Source organism: Primulina tabacum, chromosome 16 (genome assembly GCF_025594145.1).
Source record: "Primulina tabacum isolate GXHZ01 chromosome 16, ASM2559414v2, whole genome shotgun sequence".
NCBI classification, from domain to species: Eukaryota; Viridiplantae; Streptophyta; class Magnoliopsida; order Lamiales; family Gesneriaceae; genus Primulina; species Primulina tabacum.
In genome coordinates, this window is record NC_134565.1 from 5,722,364 (window position 1) to 5,743,424 (window position 21,061).

The window sequence follows — 21,061 nt, forward strand, 5'->3', positions numbered from 1 at the left end:
TCTACTAATTTGCTAACCAAACACAAATGTAATGTCATCCACTTACAAATGAAAGTACCCTGCAGAATCCCACATTTTTTCTATTTGATTAGCAAGAAAGTAACTAAAAAGGCAAGTGTAAGCTATTGTGTATCAAATATAATATTGCAGAAGAAAGGAGGTTCCAAGAATGTCAAAGCTTCATCAACACGTCCAAATCATATTCATATGAAGAACCAAAAAAAAGAAAAAAAACTGAAAGCAGAAAATTTGAATTCAAGATTTCTCTCTAGGATTACAAGCTTTGGTGCTTGTCTCGGCCTTTGGAAAAACTAATTCATCTCCCTGTATCAAAGAGCCATCTTGAGGATGATCATTGTTGTAAAGCCACGGGGGGATTGGATCGAAGGAGTCCAATGATGAAAGAGGATACAAGTCGTTGTATCTGAACCCATTATGGAATAAGGGTGGATAAGTTGAATTTCCAAGCGTGTCCATGGGAGTCGAGTTACAAACAGTTTCGTGGCCGTTTCTGATATTGTCGAAATTGAATTGGTTTACCTCTTTTGGAATACTTTCTATGGGCTGTGATGTTGGAATATTCGGATGTAGCATGATGGGTTTTGCCTCTTCTGGAATACTTTCTGGACGAAAACGAAGCTGTCCACCAAGATAGTTACTCTGTGGCTGGAGACTGTATTGTATTACCTGCTGATTCTGCTGCGGTGTTGGAAGATTCTGCTCTATAATCTGAAGATTCTGCTGCGGCATCGAAAGATTTCGTTGTATCACCGGAAGATTGTGCTGCTGTGTTGGAAGATTCGGCTGTATCATTGGAAAATTCTGCTGCTGCATTTGAAGATTCGGCTGCAGCACCGGAAGATTGTGTTGCTGATTGGTACCCTCGCGTTCAATTTTCACACGCTTGGGGGTTGCTTGATTCTTATTTTCAGATGACTCGCAGGCTTCCGTTTTCGCAGCAGTTTCACCAGACTGTGAAGCAGCAGCCCCTTTCTCTTCTTTTGGTGAATACTCGGATTTCTTGTAAATCCGACACAGAACACAATCATCTAGCTGCAATAGTAGCAAGCAACAAAATTTCGTCATGGGCAAAAAAAAAAAAAAAAAAGAGTTGCTTCATAACAAGTGGGAATGCAGCACCAATCAGTTCATATAGCAAAAAACTTGGCACCAAATTTTGCAAAAGATCAAGTTGGAATAGCGCTTGCTTACTTACCCGCATATCATCAGTGCCATTCAGAAGACAACGTTTTTGAGCCTGGTCAGCCACGTACTCATGCATGATCCAAATAGTCTTGATGCTTTGTTTGGGCTTCCCTTGGTAAAAGACTAAACACTTCTTGGATCCAACAGATTTGCCATCGCGATATATTTTTTTATCAGCTCCAGTGGCTTTCCAAAACCCGTTACCCGCTGCTCGATTCGGCCTACTCCCGTTAAAATACTTCCGGTCTCTCGGGGAATATAAGTACCATTCATCTTTTCCCAAACTCTGATGCAACTCTGTGACAAAGCTCGAAAAATAACATCATTGGAACACTTTTATAATAAAAAGGTTAAACTCAAAAACATAATCCGTGCGCACATAATTTAGGAAAAAAAGAATATCCAAGAATTAGAGCTTAGCTAACAAAACTAAACAATTAAATCATTACTCTTAAAATCTTTTTTTATAATTTACATTATATCTTAACATATATTAAGAACTTGTTAATTTTTTGCTTAATAACCACGAAAACTAAAAAATAAAGTTGAAAGAATGAATTAACGACAGTCTAAAATTACAATTGTTTTCAGAAACTAGAAATAAATAAGCGTTTAAAAAATATTTACAAATTTCAAGCTTATGTTATGGCATAAACTAAAAATCATATTAATGTTTCCTTCACAAAAGTTTCGATGCATATATATTTTATTTAGATTTTATTTCTAAACATTAAAAAATATATATTTATTTCATTGTCAGATTTATATTATATAATGTTGCGTGTCATTAAAATTAACATGCAAGGCCTCTTATATATTAACAGATATTCGAAAACAAATGAAACAAACGTACGTACCAGCCAACTCCTCAGGAGTATGATTATAAACATTGACCTTGGGGATACGGTTGTATGGGGCATACTCTTTATTGATCTCCTTGTTCAAGTAGTCCACAATGAGTTCGTTGTCTTCCGGATTAAAGCCAAACCCCGGGGAAAGCATGACTGCAACGTATTTTCCATCTGGGTATCTTCTGTGATAACTAATTACGGGTTTGTTGTTCGGTCCATAGCTTTCTTTACATAAAACTTCTTCTGGAGTTGAAGCTCTTTGGATATTCGAAGCTCGTTCTAGATTCGGTTGTAGCATGACTTCTGGATTTTTTTCCAGATGAAAATCAAGTTGTGCTCTAAGATTGTAACCCCATCGCCAGAGTCTGTAATGCATTGCATGCTGATTCAGCTGCGACATTGAAAGATTCTGTTGTGGCACTTGAAGATTCTGCTGCTGTGTTTGAAGACTTGGCTGTATCACCGGAAGATTTTGCTGCTGATTGGTACCCTCGTGTTCAGTTTTCACACGCATGGGGTTTACTTGTTCCTTATTTTCAGATGACTCGCAGGCTTCCGGTTTCGCAGCAATTTCGCCACACTGTGAAGCATCAGCCCCTTTCTCTTCTTTTGGTGAATACTCGGGTTTCTTGTAAATCCGACACAGAACACAGTCATCTAGCTGCAAGAGTAGTAAGGAAACACAATTTCGTTGTGCGAAAAAAAAGAAAGAAAGAAAAAAAGAGTTGCTTCATAACAAGTGGGAATGCAACATTAATCAGTTCATATAGCAAAAAACATGGCACCAGATTTTGCAAAAGATCGAATTGGAATAGCGCTTACTTACCCTCATATCATCCGTGCCATTCGGAAGACGACGTCTTTGAGGCTGGTCAGCCACGTACTCATACATGATCCAAGTAGTCTTGATGCTTTGTTTGGGCGTCCCTTGGTAAAAGACTAAACACATCTTGGATCCAACAGATTTGCCATCGCGATATATTTTTTTATCAGCTCCACTAGCCTTCCAAAACCCGTTACCAGCTGCTCGATTCGGCCTACTACCATTAAAATACTTCCGATCTCTCGGGGAATAGAAGTGCCATTCATTTTTTCTCAAACTCTGATGCAACTCTGTGACAAAGCTCAACAAATAACATCATTGGAACACTTTTACAAGAAAGGGTTAAACACAAAGCATAATCCGAACATAAGAGCCCTATTTTTTAGGGAAAAAAGAATATCCAAGGATAAGAGCTTAGCTAACACAACTAAACAATTAAATCATTACTCAACGTATTCAGTAAATTGAAAAAATGGTAACTAGCAATATTATTTTTTATAATTTACATTATATTTTAACATATATTAAGAACTTGTTAATTTTTTGCTTGGTAACCACAAAATTAAGCTTAAAAATAAAGTTGAAAGAATGAATTAACGGCAGTCTAAAGTTACAATTGTTTTCAGAAATTAGAAATAAATAAGCATTTAAGAAATATCATTCGAAAGTACAAATTTCAAAGTTACTTTATCGCATAAACTAAAAATCATATTGAAGTTTCTTTCACAAAAGTTTTGACGCATATATATTTTATTCAGATTTTATATCTAGACATTAAAAAATATTTCTTTATTTCTTTGTCAAATTTATATATAATGTTGCGTGTAATTAAAATTAACATGCAAGGCCTCTTATATGTTAACAGATATTCGAAAACAAGTGAAACAAACGTGCTTACCAGCCAACTCCTCGGGAGTATGATTATAAATATTGACCTTGGGGATACGGTTGTATGGAGCATCCTCTTTATTGATCTCCTTGTTCAAGTAGTCCACAATGAGTTGGTCGTCTTCCGGACAAAATCCATACGATGGGGAAAGCATGACTGGAATATATTCTCCATCTGGATATATTCTGTGATAACTAATTAAGGGTTTGTTAATGTTTGCTCCATAGCTTTCTTTACTTAAAAATTCTTCCGGAGTTGAATCTCTATGGATGTTCGAAGCTCGTTCACGATTCGAGTCGGTGGGCAATGGAAACTCGTGGTTAAACTCCATGAGAAACTTAAATTCTGAAGGTTCAAAAATCAATTCTGGACGAAGATGTTCAAGAATCTTGAATGCTTGTAACTTAGATTTTGAGCGTACAAAAAAAATTTCAAATGTTCAAGGATCTTGAATGCTTGTTACCAATCTTTGTCTTTGTTGGTGATATTTATATCTAAAACAAAGTTGGTATCAGTATTCGATTAGGAGATCAATTATATCCAATATATATCCAACTCTTGCGATAAAGTTTGCCAACATATATATAGATCAATTATATCCAATATATATCCAACTCTTGCGATAAAGTTTGCCAACATATATATATATATATATATATATATATATATATCATGAATCCAACTCTTGCGATAAAGTCTGCACTGTAAACAACGATTCACCAAGTTTCATGTTCCGCGGGTGTTACGAACCTCGAAAATATATATATACCCTTTAAATTTTTTAAAGCGTATATTATCTTAACGTAATCTTTAAAATTTTAATATTTTAAAATCTTATTGAATATTTTTATTTAAATTTTCAAGTTCAAATGATTAGAGAGAAAATATGAATATTTATAAATAAAAAATAAAAAAAAATTAATGGTTAAATTGTTTAAAGCATATCTTATCTTAACGTAATCTTTAGAATTTAAATATTTTAAAATCTTATTGAATATTCTTATTTAAATTTTCAAGTTTAAATGATTAGAAAGAAAATATGAACATTTATAAAAAATAAAAAATTGATGCTTACATTGTTTAAAGCGTAGATAATCTTAACATAATCTTTAGAATTTTAATATTTTAAAATCTTATTTAATATTCTTATCTAAATTTTAAACTTCAAATTGTTGGGCTTTGATGAATAAAAAGCCTAAATCTATAAAAGCTATGGGGTTGTAAATTACAAATTATTGCCAATGGTTTTGGAATCAGTGATGCTCATGTGAAATATACACATCCCTGTTGAAAGATTTGAACCGATCAATATGTTCTAAAATGCCAATATCATTAAATATAGGCAAAAACTGGTGTGAGATGTTTTTACGGGTCGTATTTTGTGAGATGGATCTATTATTTGGGTCGTATATGAAAAAATATTACTTTTTATGCTAAGAGTATTACTTTTTATTGTGAATATCGGTAGGATTGAGCGGTCAGACAGATAAAGATTCGTGAGACTGTCTCACAAGAAACATACTCTTAAATATTATATCCATATCACAAAAACAAGAAAATATTAGCATTGATATATATCACTGGCTCGAAACTAACATGCTTGATTATTATTCATCTGGCTCAGATTATTTTTGTGATACCCTTGTCCCACATCTTAAAAATGAAATATTTAAAAATGAGTTTATAATGGCTTACAATGGACTTCTATAGCAACTTGGATTAATCATTTTAGTAAAGCGAGGACGAATACGAAGTAGTTGCTATAGGGGCTCATTGTGCAGTCGCGCAGCCGCGGGCCCGGGCTCGGGGCGTGACAAAATGGTATCAGAGCCGGTCACCGGCATGGAACACCGAGAAATAAGTGCTACGCGGGGCAAAGTGCTACGTGCATGGGCAAAGTGTTAAATGACGGGAGCCACCTCTTGAACCTGTAGGAGCCACCTCTAGATTCTCAGTGCTGGTGGATCAAGGGATCAGGCCGCGACGAGGACGTCGCGTTCTGAAGGAGGGGTGATTGTGATACCCTTGTCCCACATCTTAAAAATGAAATATTTAAAAATGAGTTTATAATGGCTTGCAATGGACTTCTATAGCAACTTGGATTAATCATTTTCGTAAAGCGAGGACGAATACGAAGTAGTTGCTATAGGGGCTCATTGTGCAGTCACGCAGCCGCGGGCCCGGGCTCGGGGCGTGACAATTTTAGCTTCAGAAGCTGAAGTATCCCTTTCATTTCGAACCACACAATTCTGAATCACAAATCAAATGTGAGAGCTTGTGATCAGTTTCCGGTCTCCGCCGGTGGATCCGTCACAAGTCGGGTTTTATGTCTGGATGCAGTAAAGAATGTTGCATATATTTATCCAAATTTAACTAGATTTCTCAGACGGACCTCATCATTTGACCTTAAATGATCAATCACCATGAATCTAGGAACAATCTGTTTATCCAAATTAATTCAACCCCCAAATATTCAGGAACCTCGACCAGACAGACATTCCATTATGACAAACGATTATCAACTAAAATTCTTTTAATAGACAATAATGTTCATACTAATTTAAAATGGCATTAAAATTGTTATTAAATTTAATATTTTAATTAGCTTTTATTAAATTTTAACCTCTTGTATACATTAATTTAGTTTACCCTTTTTTTGTTTTTCAGAATTATATATTATAGATAATTATCGATTGTGAATTTACCTTAAAGTCCTTGTGTATTTAATTAATCTTCTTGTGTATTTAATTTAATTTAATCAACTTGAAATCTAAAGTGTTCATTTCATGTGATTTGATTGTCGAAATATTATTTCATTTAATGGCCTCAAATTAATTAGTCCAATGACTCCCCGTTGAATTTAATTAATTATTTAATTTAATGGCTCGAAATTTTATTTCATGTGATTTAATGGGCTTAAATTGGTTGGTCCAAAGGCCCTTTAATTTTATTTATTTTCTTATTTGTGTATTTAATTTAATCTCCTTGTGTATTTATATATATATTTTTTGAAAGTTTGTATTTAATTTAATCACCCTGGAATCTCGAAATTTTATTTATTTGATTTTAATGGCCCAAAATTTTATTTATTTATTTTATAAATGAGATTTAATTGCTCGAAATTTTATTTAATGTGATTTAATAAGCTCAAATTAATTTTATTTATTTATTTATTTATCTGTGTATTTAACAGGCTCAAATTCGTTCATATCTAATAATAGTAATCTTGTTTTTTTCAGAAAATTATCGATATTTATATATTCCACATTCATTTTTTTTTTTAAATTTCACACTCGGAAACAAACTTTCCACCAGCCAACTTTGAATAGAACCATCAAGAAATAAATATCTTATAACCTAATTGTCTTCAAGAATTGACAAAGTTGGAGTCATTTTTTTTTCTTTTTATTGCATGTTCGACAACTTTAAAGAAGATGAAAGGATGATTTTATGCAAGAACAAGACAATATTCAACTAGTCAATAAATAATATCTGAACAATTTTTACTAACAAATAAATGAACCATTTAGATACAACTACGAGCAGCAGAGGCCCCTGCATATGACTCAGAAAACTTTCTACTGCTAATTCCGCCGACGATGAGTATCAGGTCAGCCCCCTCGATGACCCTCTGATGATTTCATTTCTTATGTTGCTAAACTATACACCTATTTTGCATCAATAAAAAAACTTGGCAGTGATTCTAATCGCACCAGAGTTGAGCTACACAAGAGTCATGGTTTAATATAGCAATAAAGTCAGCATATTTAATTTGGTTTTCAACGAACCTCTTGAGAATGGTTGTAGCATCAATGCACTTCATATATGTATTGTGATCCATCATAGCGATAAAGTTTGCACTATATTGACATATCCAGCAATTGACCAATTTCCTCGTTTCATGGGCGTTACGAACCTCGAAATAGGTAACCTTGACAGGATCCCAAATCTCTTGGGAATATCTTATGAACATCCAATATATGGCTTATTTCTGAAACCATCAGATTCCACAGCCAAGACATCATCCAAGTGTTTGAGTTTATCCTTCTCACCCAAGCATAGAATTACTCAGTTTGGACTCAGAGAACTTGCGAAGCAATTGAGACCACTTTAAATTTTTAGCTGGACACTCTGCAACTCTCTGCCTTACTCCGGGATGTCTCCGCTAACAAGGGATGTCTCTGATCTTATTTTGGCAAGGGTGCAACACCAGAACATCCAAATATATGCAAATGTTAAAGATAAGTCACTCATTGATCACGATTGATATAATAATGTATCAGATAATCCAGGAGACCAGGACAGGAGCGTAATGTAACAACTAACAGCAATTCTTAACAATTTGAAATTGTAAGTTCCAATAGGGATTTTTGCATTCAAACCCCCCTATTTATTGCTATTGAGACTTACCTCCCTTATCAAGATCAATATTTATAAACTACATGGAAGGCAAGTGTCAAATTCATCAAATACAGGGATGGGACGTGAAACCAAAAAAACCTCATCTTTCTAAGATAGTACATCCTCTCAAATACATCTTTTCTAAAATAAAACATCCTCCAAACACACGCAGAGAAATAAAATGTTGTGGAAAGAAAACAACGGATATGATAGCCAGCCATTAGTTCTGGAACCAGTGATTCGAGCTCATGCAAAATATACACATCCAGTGAAATATACATATCCACCATCCCCGATGCCCAAACTAAACCATGTTGAAAGATTTGAATCATCAATTTGTTCTAAAATGCCAATAATGAAACAATATTATTAAATGTTAAATCCATATCATAAAAAGAACAAATTTATGGCATAAAGAGGTCCCTGTGAGGCTGTGAAGCACGAATTCACTATCATATGATCAAGCAACAAAAGAGCCATTTTATTACACCAAGAAATCTCAATGTTGTTTACTTTAATAAAATCTAGAAAAGATGGAAACAAGTGAACAAGCTAAGAAATAAAGCATCTGAAACCATGAGAAAACTAACAAGCCATTGTGATGAAACTGCGGTTTAACTCACAAACAGTCGATATACTTAAACGCTGAAGGCTTGGTTCTACATAAGAAAAACGATGAATGTACCTCTGATCGAGCCATATTCGGGTGCTCAATTAATATCATGGGAATCCTTGTAAATGTGGCCTCCAACATAAGGATAGAAGCAAGTCTTCAGCCCCTCAAAAGGCAATTATTCGAATTCTACATTCGATAATGAACAAATCAGCATTAGACACATTTTCTAAGATGCATTGATATTAAAGTCTTTGTCAGATACCTGGCACAAGCCAGGTAAGGAAAGAAATTCTGGTACCTGATTTCAAGTGAAAGCAGCTCGAAAAAAGAAATGGAGTACTTATAGTTGAGACAATTGCATGCATGACCAAGAAACACGAAATAAAATTTGTGGTATATGAAATTCTAAAGCCCTAATAGTAATATTTACGAATTAACTAAATTTAATAGAGGAATAGAAAAGGTATGATTGCTTCAGATCCTCCACAACAAGAATATTTCCTTATTCAAAATTACTTAACAAAGTATAATCTTTGCTGTGGGATTATGTCTAGATGTAAATTTCGCAGACCTTTATACTTCAAACCAAATACATGAGGGAAAAATTATTGGCAATTGTAGATTGTAAGGGGAACATTTTGAGCAAAGAAAATCATGCAATATATGAGAAAATAAAATCATGCAATATTTGAGAAAATAAAATCATGCAATAGAACTCCATACGGAACTGCATACCCAAAAATATTCATCAGCACCATACATGATACGAAAATCATGTATGACCCAACAAGGAAAAAAGCAGCCTAGAAAATAATTCATTACATTCGAGTCTTTCGAGTTAAAATACCTCGTAACTTTTATAAAATCTACATTGATATATTACTGGTACGAAGTATGGCTCTAAAATGCTTGACTATTATTCATCTTCCTCGGATAATTTAGCATTAGAAGCTGAAGTATCCCTTTCAAAGGCACTGTCAAAGACCATATTCATTTTAAACCACCCAATTCCGAATCACAAATCAAACGTGAGGGCTTGTGCAAGACTGCCATCAGTTTCCAGTCTTCGCCAATGGATCCATCACAAGTCAGGTTTTATGTCTTGACATACTTGTCAACATACCCCTGCAACAAAGTACCATAAAAATGGAGCATTTAAAAATTGAATGACTCTAATTAAACAAGAGAGGAAACTTTCCTATAAGGATAGTTAGTGTGATTTATCCGTGTCATCACGAACAATAAATGATACTATCATAGAAAACATACAATCAGGCTCCATAACAAGTATATTCTTTAAGTAGACACATAAAGAACAAAAATGAAGTGTACGGTTAACATTATCATTGACACTTTGCAATGATATTATGGAAACATTAAAATTGAAGACTTAACAGCAAACAGACAAACTAAATCTAGAAAATCAAATCTCAGTTTCCAAAAAAGGCATACCATGATAAGCTTGGTCAATTTTCCTCGTGATGAATCAATGTAGTGGATAATTTTTTCCTGAGATTTTGGTATTTTGTGACTCTTCATAGCACTAGATACCTTATCAACTGTTTTCTTGACAACGGTCTTAAATGCCTCCTTGCTCATGTTACCTTGCCGCCAAGACGGTTTTAAAACCTCCTTCACAAAACTAGCAATAGATACCTTAAAAAGTTTTGTTGATCTGGAATCCTTTCCCTTCTTATATTTTCCAGATTCCTTAACTAGAGTATTCTTATTTTTTCCTGCGTTCACTTCAGCTGTAACGTGTGGATTTCCTGGGCTTCCATTCACAACAGCAACCACCTCTGCATCTGCCATCTCTCCAAATTCTTCAATTTCATGGGAATAATAGGCTGATACAACTGCATCTTCTTCCTGTTTGAATCTATGAATATCATAAGAACCACCGGTGGTTCCATTTTTCTGCTGATCAGATATTCCAAATGAATTTGAAGCTGGCTCTATGCTGTCTAATAGGGGATCATATTTTTTACCAACTGACCTCGACAAAAATCCCTCAGCTAACTGAGCAGAAGTTGATGAGGAATCCATACTTGGCAAGTTAACACTTCCGAACTTGCACCCATAGACATGGTCAGAGCTCAAACCAAGCGGAGGATCATGTTTATTATTAAATGATCTGCCATTTTCCTGGATCAAAGCATTTGTACCAAATCGGGTGCTTGGTGGATGATCAAAAGCGGATGCACAAGGATTGAAATTATTTGAAATTCTAGGTCCCACAAAGTCGTGATGATTCCTCTCAAGAAAATCTGGAGCAATCCTCGACGTTGAATTCATGCCATAGTAGTTCTGTTGCGAGTATGGTAAGCTACCAGAAGGATTACTGCTCGAAGGCAGACTTCCAACAAGAAAAGGATTTGTTCCCCTTGGTGGTGAATACATTGTAAATGATTTAGGTCCAGATCCAGAAACAGAATGTAAAAAAGTCATGTGCGGTACTGAATGTGCAGAATCTTCTCCCGATATATGGCGTTCAACTTGCTTACTCGTTAGATTGCTCGCATACAAAGTGCTTGATCTCTTATGATCTGCTTTATGGGGTATTTGATCAGGGTCTCGAGATGAAGGGTATGCTTGATACTGACAAGTTTGAGATTGAGTACGTAATTCCGAAGGATCGGTCCGTGTAGATCCATATGATGAGGAACCATTTCCTGGAGGCAGTAAAGACTGTTGCATATGTTGGTCCAGTAGAATGCTCCGATCCCCACTTGTTATCTTTAAAGTCAAGTGAGTGTGACGTGGTGGAGGTGGTGGAATAAATGAGCTTGACGAAGTGTTGGGTGGCTCAGGAATATGAGGGTGTCGGTAAGATACTGGAGCCAGATAGGGAGAATTCTGCTCATTTTTCAAGAGAAACGGTGCCGTAGATGACACCAAATTATGATTTTGGGGGATTCCTCGACCAAAGTGGGAACTAGTAACGTGTGAGACTGAGGGCAATGTAAAAGGTAGCTGCAAAGGGCTTGTAGTAATAGATGGAGACGAATCATTCAAATTCCTGGACAGGGGTGGGACGTCATCAATTGAATAGGGTTTTGTTTTGGGGCTTCCACCAACCCACAGATTCCCAATGGGATCCTCTGCTGGCTCAAGTTTATCAGAAGGAAGATAGATTGACAAGGCTGCTGATGCTTGAACAGGTGAAGATTCACAAGTTAAAGAACCACCAATCTGTTTACTTCTCTGGTCAACAAGTTGAGGGTTCTCGCATAAAATTTGTGCAGGCGATTCTTGGATTCGAGAATTTTTGTTACCCAAGGCCATGTCAGGTGAAGAATAACTTGAAAGATTTCTAGCCTCAACATCAGCAACTAAAGGGGACGCGGATTGTACATAATTTAATTTATCAGGGAAGTGTGCAAAAGAATCAACTGGCAGTTCTTTTTTATTTTTTACTTCCTTCACCCCATGCGTCTGTTCAAGAAGTGTCAACTCTTTATCATTCGCTACTTCGTTCCCGAGGACTGATTTTTTCTCAGGGATTCTCTCCGAATGCGAGTTGTGATTTCCTAAAGCAGGTGGTGTATCCTGATACTGTTGTTGGCCCCTATTATTTCTCAATCTCTCACTCTTGTCGGACTCGTCGTGTGCAAACCGACAAGTGACTCCACGATAGCATTTACCGCGAAGAAAGTCAAAGCATTCAGCAAAATGACCCTTTCCACGTCTCAGTTTATCTCCATCAAACTCACTGCCACGCCTTAGAACAGGCGATCTACTCCTACTTCGTCGTCTCTTAGGAGACAATCTGATGGAAAAAAGAAAAAAAATCAGCAAGAATTTTAAGTACTCTTATACAGAAAAAATCAACTGAAACCTGACTCAAACCTGCGATATTGGTGGCGCCTCTCTTTTCTCCTAAATAGACTTCTCCCATCAGGTGGAGAGCGACTTCTGCTTTGACTTCTACTCTGTTTTCTGCCTCTCCTTTCATGTCTCCGAGTATATCGTGGCGAATTGCTGGTGTCGCTGTCACCAACACCTTCTCTAACTAATCTTCCAAACTCATCTACATTCAATTTAGCATCATTACCTCTCATATTTGGCTTCTGACTATCGGCATCTTCAAGATCGGTTCCAACCCTGATAGATCCCTGATCTCCTAGGTTTCTATCAGAAAATTCCTCGGTTTTCCCAGGTGCAAAAGATAAAACGGTGGATTTTGAAGGCAAATGTTTATTGGACTCAAGCTCCGACACAAAATCATCCCTCTTTTCAGTATCAAATTGTGAATGGCTAATATCTCCACAAGGACTCTTTACATCGTTTCCAGAACTATCATCGGTAACATATCCCTGCAACAGTTTAAAAGGAGTTGCAGTTCCAATAAGCTGATTGGAGAGTTTCCCACCAATAGTATCTGCAGAAGCTACTGGAAGGTTAAGTTGGCTGATATTTGCATGTTGGGAAGACGATAATAATTGTGCATTGACATCCATATCATTTACTCCATTTGCTGAATCATTAAATTCAGAAATTGCATCCCCAGTGACAAGCCCTTCGCTAGATGATGGGATTTTAGGGCCTGCAGACACAAACTCATGAGTGGAAAGTGTCTAAACTTGGTAACTTCTAACATCAGCCTCAATTATCTTCTTACCAATCAACACTCAGTTTGGTTGAAAAAAACAATTTACACATTGTGGGTAACAAAAAAGAGATCCTATGTATGCTAACTAATTATTTAGAAGGACGAGATGCCACAATCATGTTTAGCCAGGCTGAAAGATTAAAGCAGTCGCTTACTTTATTGTTAGGGTACAAAAAGCTGATATTTACCTACGCCGGTAGAGTCCTAACGACTGATTATTAGTTCCTGCCGGTCATAAATCATCTCTAGACAGAACAAGAATGAGTCAACAATTAACATTTTTTTTCTCCCAGAAATCATGATGCTACTTGTAAGTAATAATGTTTTCATTAGTTTAATCATCACTTTCACAAAATCCATCTTCAGATTTTTCAACAATGTGGAACAGAATATGTTTGGAAACACAAGAAAAAATTATTTTGCTGATTATACTTAAATCTCTCAATTCATATACCTGCTACTCCATTACTAATATCTAAAATCCATCATATAAACTAGCGATCCTTTGCACGCATTGCGTGCATATATGTCACATTTTTTATTATTTTTAATTTAATGTTTTTTTACGTGTAGGAAAAAGGTTCGAGACCTGATTACAAAATAGTTTATTTTTTAATTTATTATTTTTATTCTGTGAAAGATGAAGTTGAATTTAATGTTCAACCAAAATTGATATGTTCATGTGCACCTCGTCCAAAAACAAGAGAAAATGGATATAACACAAGAAATTTTTTGGTGAAGGAAAAGATGCAAAAAAACTCTTTCTCAACTCAATCAAGGTTTTTCCTCCTAAAATCTAGACTATCATCTCCTACCAAAAAACCAAACCACATCGAAATATCTTATTAAGTTCAAAGAATCAAATCAACATATGCTTTTTGCGAAAATCGAGCCAATCAATGAATGAATTTGGAAGAATAAAAAAACAAAAACAAAAAGAAATATCATTGTAAACAATGGTGATCTTATATAGAAAAATCTCAATGGGAAGTTGTTTAAGGCATCATACAATTGACGCCTTTTTAAATACAGAAGCAAGCAAAAAAGATAAATAAAAAAGGCTGTAGAAAAGACGAGGAGAACAGAAAGGAAAAGTATATCAATTGGATAAACATCAATATTGATGAAATTTAGTATGAGTGAATCTTGAGAAACAGGCAGAAATAAGATACCTGTCCGGGTAATTTTCATGGGAAGGGGATAGATTCTACCTCAGATGAGAAGAACAAAAACAGAAGATCCAATTTAATACCTAACACTGAGGATCCAGAATAAAGTAAACTTCCAACTAGAGCAACCTCAGACGGTCTACGTCCTCCAGGATGCTGTGAAACTTTCACGTGCTCATTGTGAACATAATCTTGTGGTAATGAAAGGCGTTCCTCATCCAGATTTCTAGATAAGAAACTCTTCTCCACATCAGGCTGAGTTATATCATCTAGATGTCCATAGAAAAACAGAAAATTAGCAGTCATAGCAAGTACACCATTGATAACTTACATCGATATTCACCATGTTAAAATAATCACTAACAATACACGCACAGCTTCAGTAGAAAATTATGCATGTTTAGTTAAAATAATTATAATTATTTTATTAAAAAAACACAATGAAATTAGTTTAAACAACTAATCATCAAAAAGAGCCGAATGAATAAGTCATCTTGACAAATCTGAAAGCTTATACTTGAAATACAACTTAACCAAAAACCATGGATAAATATAAAAAATTCATAATTAGAATGCCAAATAAAGAATTCTAACCCCCAAAAAACAAATAACATGAAAAAATTCGGAAAAGAATGTTTTACCATCTAAAGGGTTGATAGTTGATATTCAAAATGAGTTTAGTAAGAGTAGCCCCAATTTGACTCAAGTAGGACATTATGCCAATTCACTGACTACAGGCATCAGGAAATCATTATCTATCAGCAATGCAATCACAGACTTAGAGAATCTAAAAGGACATATAATACATCATAATATCTTATTTAACAAACAAGGGCATAAAGCCTATAATTTGCAGGTAAAAATAGTCAAGTCAGAGCTCTTCAGGGATGTGAGAGTTTGGGACTATGTGCACTGTGCAGATGGAGTAAATCAGAAATGGTAAGAAAGAACCAAATACAATTTATAACAATAGCATAACTTGTACAACTGAAAAACTGTAAGCAACCAAATGAATTTTTTAGGAACAGATTCAAGGTGAACGGAACATCAGAAGAAACATGTCCAAATGAAGTAATCAATTCAGATGTCAACACCTCAGCATCATATTAATTGAAAGAAAAAACCCAATGCTAACCTTCCATATCCATGTCAGAATCAGCGGGAGAATGTGCAAAAGTGGCATCTGTTGCTTCCGGAACAGGGACAATTTCAGTTGAATTAAAAATAACATTGACATTGTTTGCATTTATATTCTTTGCAGGTTTCAATGGAGAAAGATGATCTTTTGATTCTGAATCATTCTCATGTGGTGAGTCCTGCTTCAAGTCATGGATTCCATCATTCTTTGAAAGATTAGGTGGTGAAGATGGAGGAAGGGGTGGAACTCCAGGAGGAGATGAAGGGGGCAATGGTGGTGGAGGTGGTGGTTGAGGCAATGGCGGAGGTGGCAGGGGACCTATAGAGTGTAGATAGGAATGTTGAGACCCCGGGCGAGTAGAAGTCACTAATGGATTGGTTATCGAGGAACTAGAAGTGGACAAGTAAGACAGCAGAGGGGGTCGTGGAGCATGATGAGATGGGGGTTGAAGGGGTGGGCCTGCAAACCCTTGCAAGTTAGGCAGTAGGTAAGACCTAGGTGCAGGAATCGGTACCATTGGAGAAATTTGAGGAACACTATGACTCCATGGGAAACGTTGTGGTTCAGGAGCTGGATAGGAATGAGAGATTTCGGTACTTCCTTGCAATGGTGGAGGTGGATTATGAGTTAAATAAGATTGGCCAGAGTTCACTGCATTAGAAAGAACATGCGCAATTGGACCTTGATGAGGAGCACCAGGCGGAGTACCTAAGAATGGAAGGCTGCCTGGTGCACGAGGGAAAGTCGGATGTGCTTGTCTAATAGTTTGTGCTTGTGAACCAAGTGGACGCTGGTGGAAAGTAAGAGGCGGAAGTGGAGTAGGGGCAGCAGCCGCACCACCCGGATTTTGCTGAAATGCATAAGGGGCCAGATAAGTACCCCGCCCAACCTGACTATTGAACTTATCTTGACTATGCATCTGAAGAGGTCAGACAAAGGCCATATCCCAACAAACTAGAGCTTATAGGACTCTCAATAACAGCAACGACATGCACGCCGTTCACCTATGCCTTTGAAGAAACACCCTGGAACGAAAACAGAATGAATATCACAAATTGTTAAGAAATGCAAAGTTGTTAACATATTCAGAGGAGATGAAGTATCTCGAGAAATGCAACACAAATAAACCTTGAAATCCCACAAGTTATTCCTCCAAGAAGCTTTAGTTCAACCAGCAAATCAAACTAGTAATCTTAATCATACCACAAAATCATAGAAGATACAAAAGCAGTCATCATCAACATCGAAACTACTGAATTAGTGACCATACAATGTCCAGGTATAAATCTTGGAGTGGGAAAAAGTCATCACCTTGACTTTACCACAGAGATTAAAGTACATTTACAAACATGGAGAATGTCCCAAATGCAAGTTTTACATAGAATAAAAAAAACAGTATAAGGAAAACGTAGTCTTAAATAGGTTTGTGATGATGATGATATTCAATAAAGAAGATGAGTGTAGATTAAGCATGCCACGTGCATTATTAACCACTCAGATTGAAGAGCTGGTACTAATACAGTGGATTTGTGTATTTCAGTTAAAAGACCTGAAGTAGCCAACGCTTTAGTCCACTCAGCCATCTCTCCCAATTGAAAAAGCTAATTAATCCACACATGAAAAGGAAACCGATCAAATTGCTCAAACAAAGAAAACAAAAGCAAACTTATCACTTCGTTATCAATCTCCCACTCCCACAAACTAAATCCCAGACAATCAACATTTCAAATAAAACCCTACAACAATAATCAAACAGAAATTTTTCCGGGCTCCGCAACATTTCTAGGTATACATTCAAATAGTTTTCCACCTTCGTCCACAAATAAACAAAGCATAAAAGTCGCAAAAGCTCACTGAATTTAATCAAGAGATAAAACCTTCGTCCAATTGGCATATTACACGGTTCCGGAAACCCTAGAATATGTAATTGGCTTGGCTTGGGAATTCCTTTGAGTAGGCATCAGTTACTCTTGAAGAATTCCTTCTCTAAGCATTATAATTTTCTCCCTTCAAATAAAATTCTTTTTGCAATAATAATTTTATTTTTATAGAAATTGTCAAAATATTAAAAAAAAAAAGGTATTCGCTTTTATAAAATTCAAGCTAATTAAAAATAAAGTTATACTTTGTAATTTTTAATAATAATGTACCAATTACTAGCAATCCATTCATGAAACTATTTGTATGTATAGAATTTTCGATCTAATAATTGTTTCAAAAAATTTAATATTGTGATTAAAAATATTATTTATTCTATATGTTTCTAGATTTAAAAATATAATAATGATGGGTAATTATTCAGGTAATTTAAAAAATTTGTGAAAGTGACAATGATTGATGATTTAACAAAATATATTTTTACAATGATTTTAATTTTTAAAAAATGGTACTTTCATCATTGGGAAATTAAAATTTTAGTACGTTAAGTTGGTTAGTTTTGGATTTTAGTCATATATTTGTCGTAGTTTGATTTTTATCTTAGAACTTGGATTTAATCTTTTTTATCTGGAGCCGCTAAACTTAGCGAATATTGTTTATTAACAATATCAAATGAGTCTAATTGTTTTTGACGAAAAAAATCAAAAAATTTAAATTACATGATTAAATTAAATTTTAACAAGTTATATAACTAAAATTTAAAATGACTAATTTATTTTATCAAAATATATTATTTTTTATTTGTTTAATCAAAATCCTGTAGTTTTTGATAAATTATCAAATTGTTGTAAAAATAAATTGAAAATAAAAAAATTGTGAACGTTATCCCGCTGCAAAGGAGGACCATTAAAAAATAAGGCGGTAGAGTGGAAGTGTATGTATATAATATATATATAATCTATACTATTATATTAAGTGTGAGGGCCTTAGAATAACTACTTTTGAGGACACCAAAATACTTAATTCCATAATTACCCTTCTTACTCTACTAAAAACTTTTTCAAGTCACTTCATATTTTAAATATAAAAAAATCAAAACAAAACTTCCCTTTTAAATCGAACAACATTTCTAAATCGAAAATAATTTCGTGTTAATTATTTAGTATTATTTAATCAAATTAAAAATTATATCTCTGCTATTTTATTAAAGTTCATAAGGCTATAAAAACCGTTTCTACTGAGGACACCAAGTCCTTCACCACAAATTCCACAATAATATTTTCCACGCTCAAAATCGTTTCACACAATATTTTATTCTCCTGATCTACGCGATTATATTTGCACTCATAATCTCTTCCCTATTCAAAAACTTTTCTCAGATACAAGCGCATAATCAAGCTACGGCCTTTCTTCTTCCGCGATTTCTTGAGTTTGTCTCATAAATCTATTAGCGTCAATCTCACTTAAACTTGAAATCTGGTTTTTCTAGCATTCATCCAGGGAATTGAAACGTGGATTCTGCGACGATTATGTGTTGAATCCATTCGAAATAAGTTATCTCTTTGATTAGATTATCAGTTCAAATACTAAGCTTTTAACGTATGATATTATATTGGGATTGTTTTTCTTGAAATTATGGGTTTCGTGAGAAATATGGTTGCAAACTTGCACTGCAAGTGTTTGTATTATGTTCTTAAGGTTTACACTGCAGGTGTTTGTATTATGTTCTTAAGGAAATTTAGTTGTCAAGAATTCTCTGCCCTATCGATTGAAGGAACAAACAATCTCTTCTTTCTCCTCTGTAACTGTATTACTCATCCGTGATTCTTTAGTTTTTGTAGTTTGATGCTCTCAAAATGGGTTCTCATTGTTTTTTGAACCGAAATGTACCATTAAATTATTACAAGACTTCATCTTATGTATTGAGATCTCCAAAGTTCGATGGACATAACCAACCTTTTCTAACTCATGCATAATGTCACAACTTGATTTAATAACTTACGAATGAGATGTCTAAAATTGTGGTATTTTTATGATGAGACATTACATCTGTGATTTGTGCCATTAAAGCATATATTAATTGCATAACAGTATGTATTTACATAACCTTAAATAGTCAACTATTTTGGTTTGTGTTCTGTTGATGTTTTTCGTTTATTTCAGTGATATAATTACCGTTTTTTCAGCTTCATTGTAAACAAAATAATATTTTTTACACTCACTCATACATTACTAAGTTTATAATTAATAAAATATATTGTGAATGATGCAATGCAAAAACAAGTTAGATATAAATTTTAAAAAATTCCGGTAAAGATAAGAATTACTTAAATAACATTTATAGTTGTAATATCACAACTATTTTGAATGTTATTTTAGTTAAATCGTAATAACTTGGTTGTGTATCCTACATGATAACTTTTTTCAGTCATTTTTTTCCTTATTTAATGTGCATTGATTGTTTTCTGTATATTTTTTCATTTCTTAAATGTTTCGTGGGTGTTACTTCTCATTTTGATAGCTTCTACATCATTAAGGCTCTTGAATTTCGGGTACACATGTTAATTCAAGTAATATAAAAAAGGTGTAGACTTAATTAGAGGCCGGGGCATCATTTCATGTATTCATCCCTCATATCTACACCCCAACCAGAAAAAAAAAACAAATCAATGTTGTTAAAAAATGTCTATTTTCTGTGTTCCTTAATTTGTTGGTCGTGAAGTTCATATGGTTTACTTGCTCTGTTTGTTCCAAAATTTCCATTTACCCATTGTTTTTCATTCAACCAGGTTGCATTGAATGTTAGTTTTAATTAAAAAGGGATTTTTTAACAAATCAAGTATTACGCATACCTTTCTCATTTCTGTGTTTGGCATATTTACGTGTGATTAAGGGTGTGGTGCTTCGACGGATTTACGTGATACTGATGAAGATTATCATGGGATTTATTGATATCTTACACATGCTTAGAAGCTTGAAATATTAAACAGATACTGAAGCATATAAGTTTGTGATACTCACATATTTTCTCTTTTCTACTCAATCCATGATTTCTTTTCCAAATGTCCATCACGCTCGGATACTGAAACAGGTTAGTTTGTGAATTTTTGCCCTCAATCTCTCCCGTTGTTGTTGGTTACGATTTACTAATTATTTTACGAGCCAGACCAGTAATAGATGGTTGTAAAATTGTGCTTCTCTTATTCTTCTTGGAACCAAATTGAATCCGATAAAACACGAATTCACTTTTTGATATGTTCGAATTCGACAGCGCAAATACAAAATTAGGACAAAATGATGAGCAAGGGACACGGTTTATTCTCGGATTTCGGCAACAAAGCGAAAGGTTTGATTTATCGAAAATTCACGAAAAATTGTTTCTTATTTTTCCCAATTCACACGGTTTTTCCTTTTCACCTTTTCTTTCATGAAAATTATCATTTGAAACTAAAAACATCTAATTGTTATATTTTGTATT

The 21,061-nt window shown here is 34.7% G+C and overlaps 2 protein-coding genes across 7 annotated transcripts; both read right to left on the reverse strand.

The window, feature by feature from the left end:
- Positions 1 to 255: 255 nt before the first annotated feature.
- LOC142528305 (uncharacterized) lies at positions 256 to 4,240 on the reverse strand. Its single transcript, XM_075633347.1, has 5 exons — positions 3,779 to 4,240; positions 2,884 to 3,170; positions 2,064 to 2,718; positions 1,217 to 1,503; positions 256 to 1,053 (listed from the first exon to the last, which is right to left on the reverse strand). Exons 1-5 carry the CDS (start codon positions 4,098 to 4,100, stop codon positions 256 to 258), a joined length of 2,349 nt encoding a protein of 782 aa, XP_075489462.1. The 5' UTR covers positions 4,101 to 4,240.
- A 2,975-nt stretch (positions 4,241 to 7,215) lies between these two features.
- Positions 7,216 to 17,702, reverse strand: LOC142528995 (uncharacterized). Of its 6 annotated transcripts, none has more exons than XR_012815810.1 (8): positions 16,834 to 17,055; positions 15,703 to 16,730; positions 14,651 to 14,836; positions 12,636 to 13,332; positions 10,239 to 12,555; positions 9,634 to 9,911; positions 8,856 to 8,972; positions 7,216 to 7,950 (listed from the first exon to the last, which is right to left on the reverse strand). XR_012815810.1 is itself a non-coding variant. In XM_075634335.1 (7 exons), exons 2-7 carry the CDS (start codon positions 16,622 to 16,624, stop codon positions 9,882 to 9,884), a joined length of 4,122 nt encoding a protein of 1,373 aa, XP_075490450.1. In that variant the 5' UTR covers positions 16,625 to 16,730; positions 16,834 to 17,056; the 3' UTR covers positions 9,489 to 9,881. The 6 variants fall into 6 exon arrangements, 4 of the variants coding, with proteins under 4 accessions (XP_075490450.1, XP_075490447.1, XP_075490448.1 ...); XR_012815809.1 differs by having other exon boundaries at positions 7,216 to 7,955; XM_075634335.1 differs by lacking the exons at positions 7,216 to 7,950; positions 8,856 to 8,972 and having other exon boundaries at positions 9,489 to 9,911; positions 12,636 to 12,931; positions 12,962 to 13,332; positions 16,834 to 17,056.
- Positions 17,703 to 21,061: the final 3,359 nt, after the last annotated feature.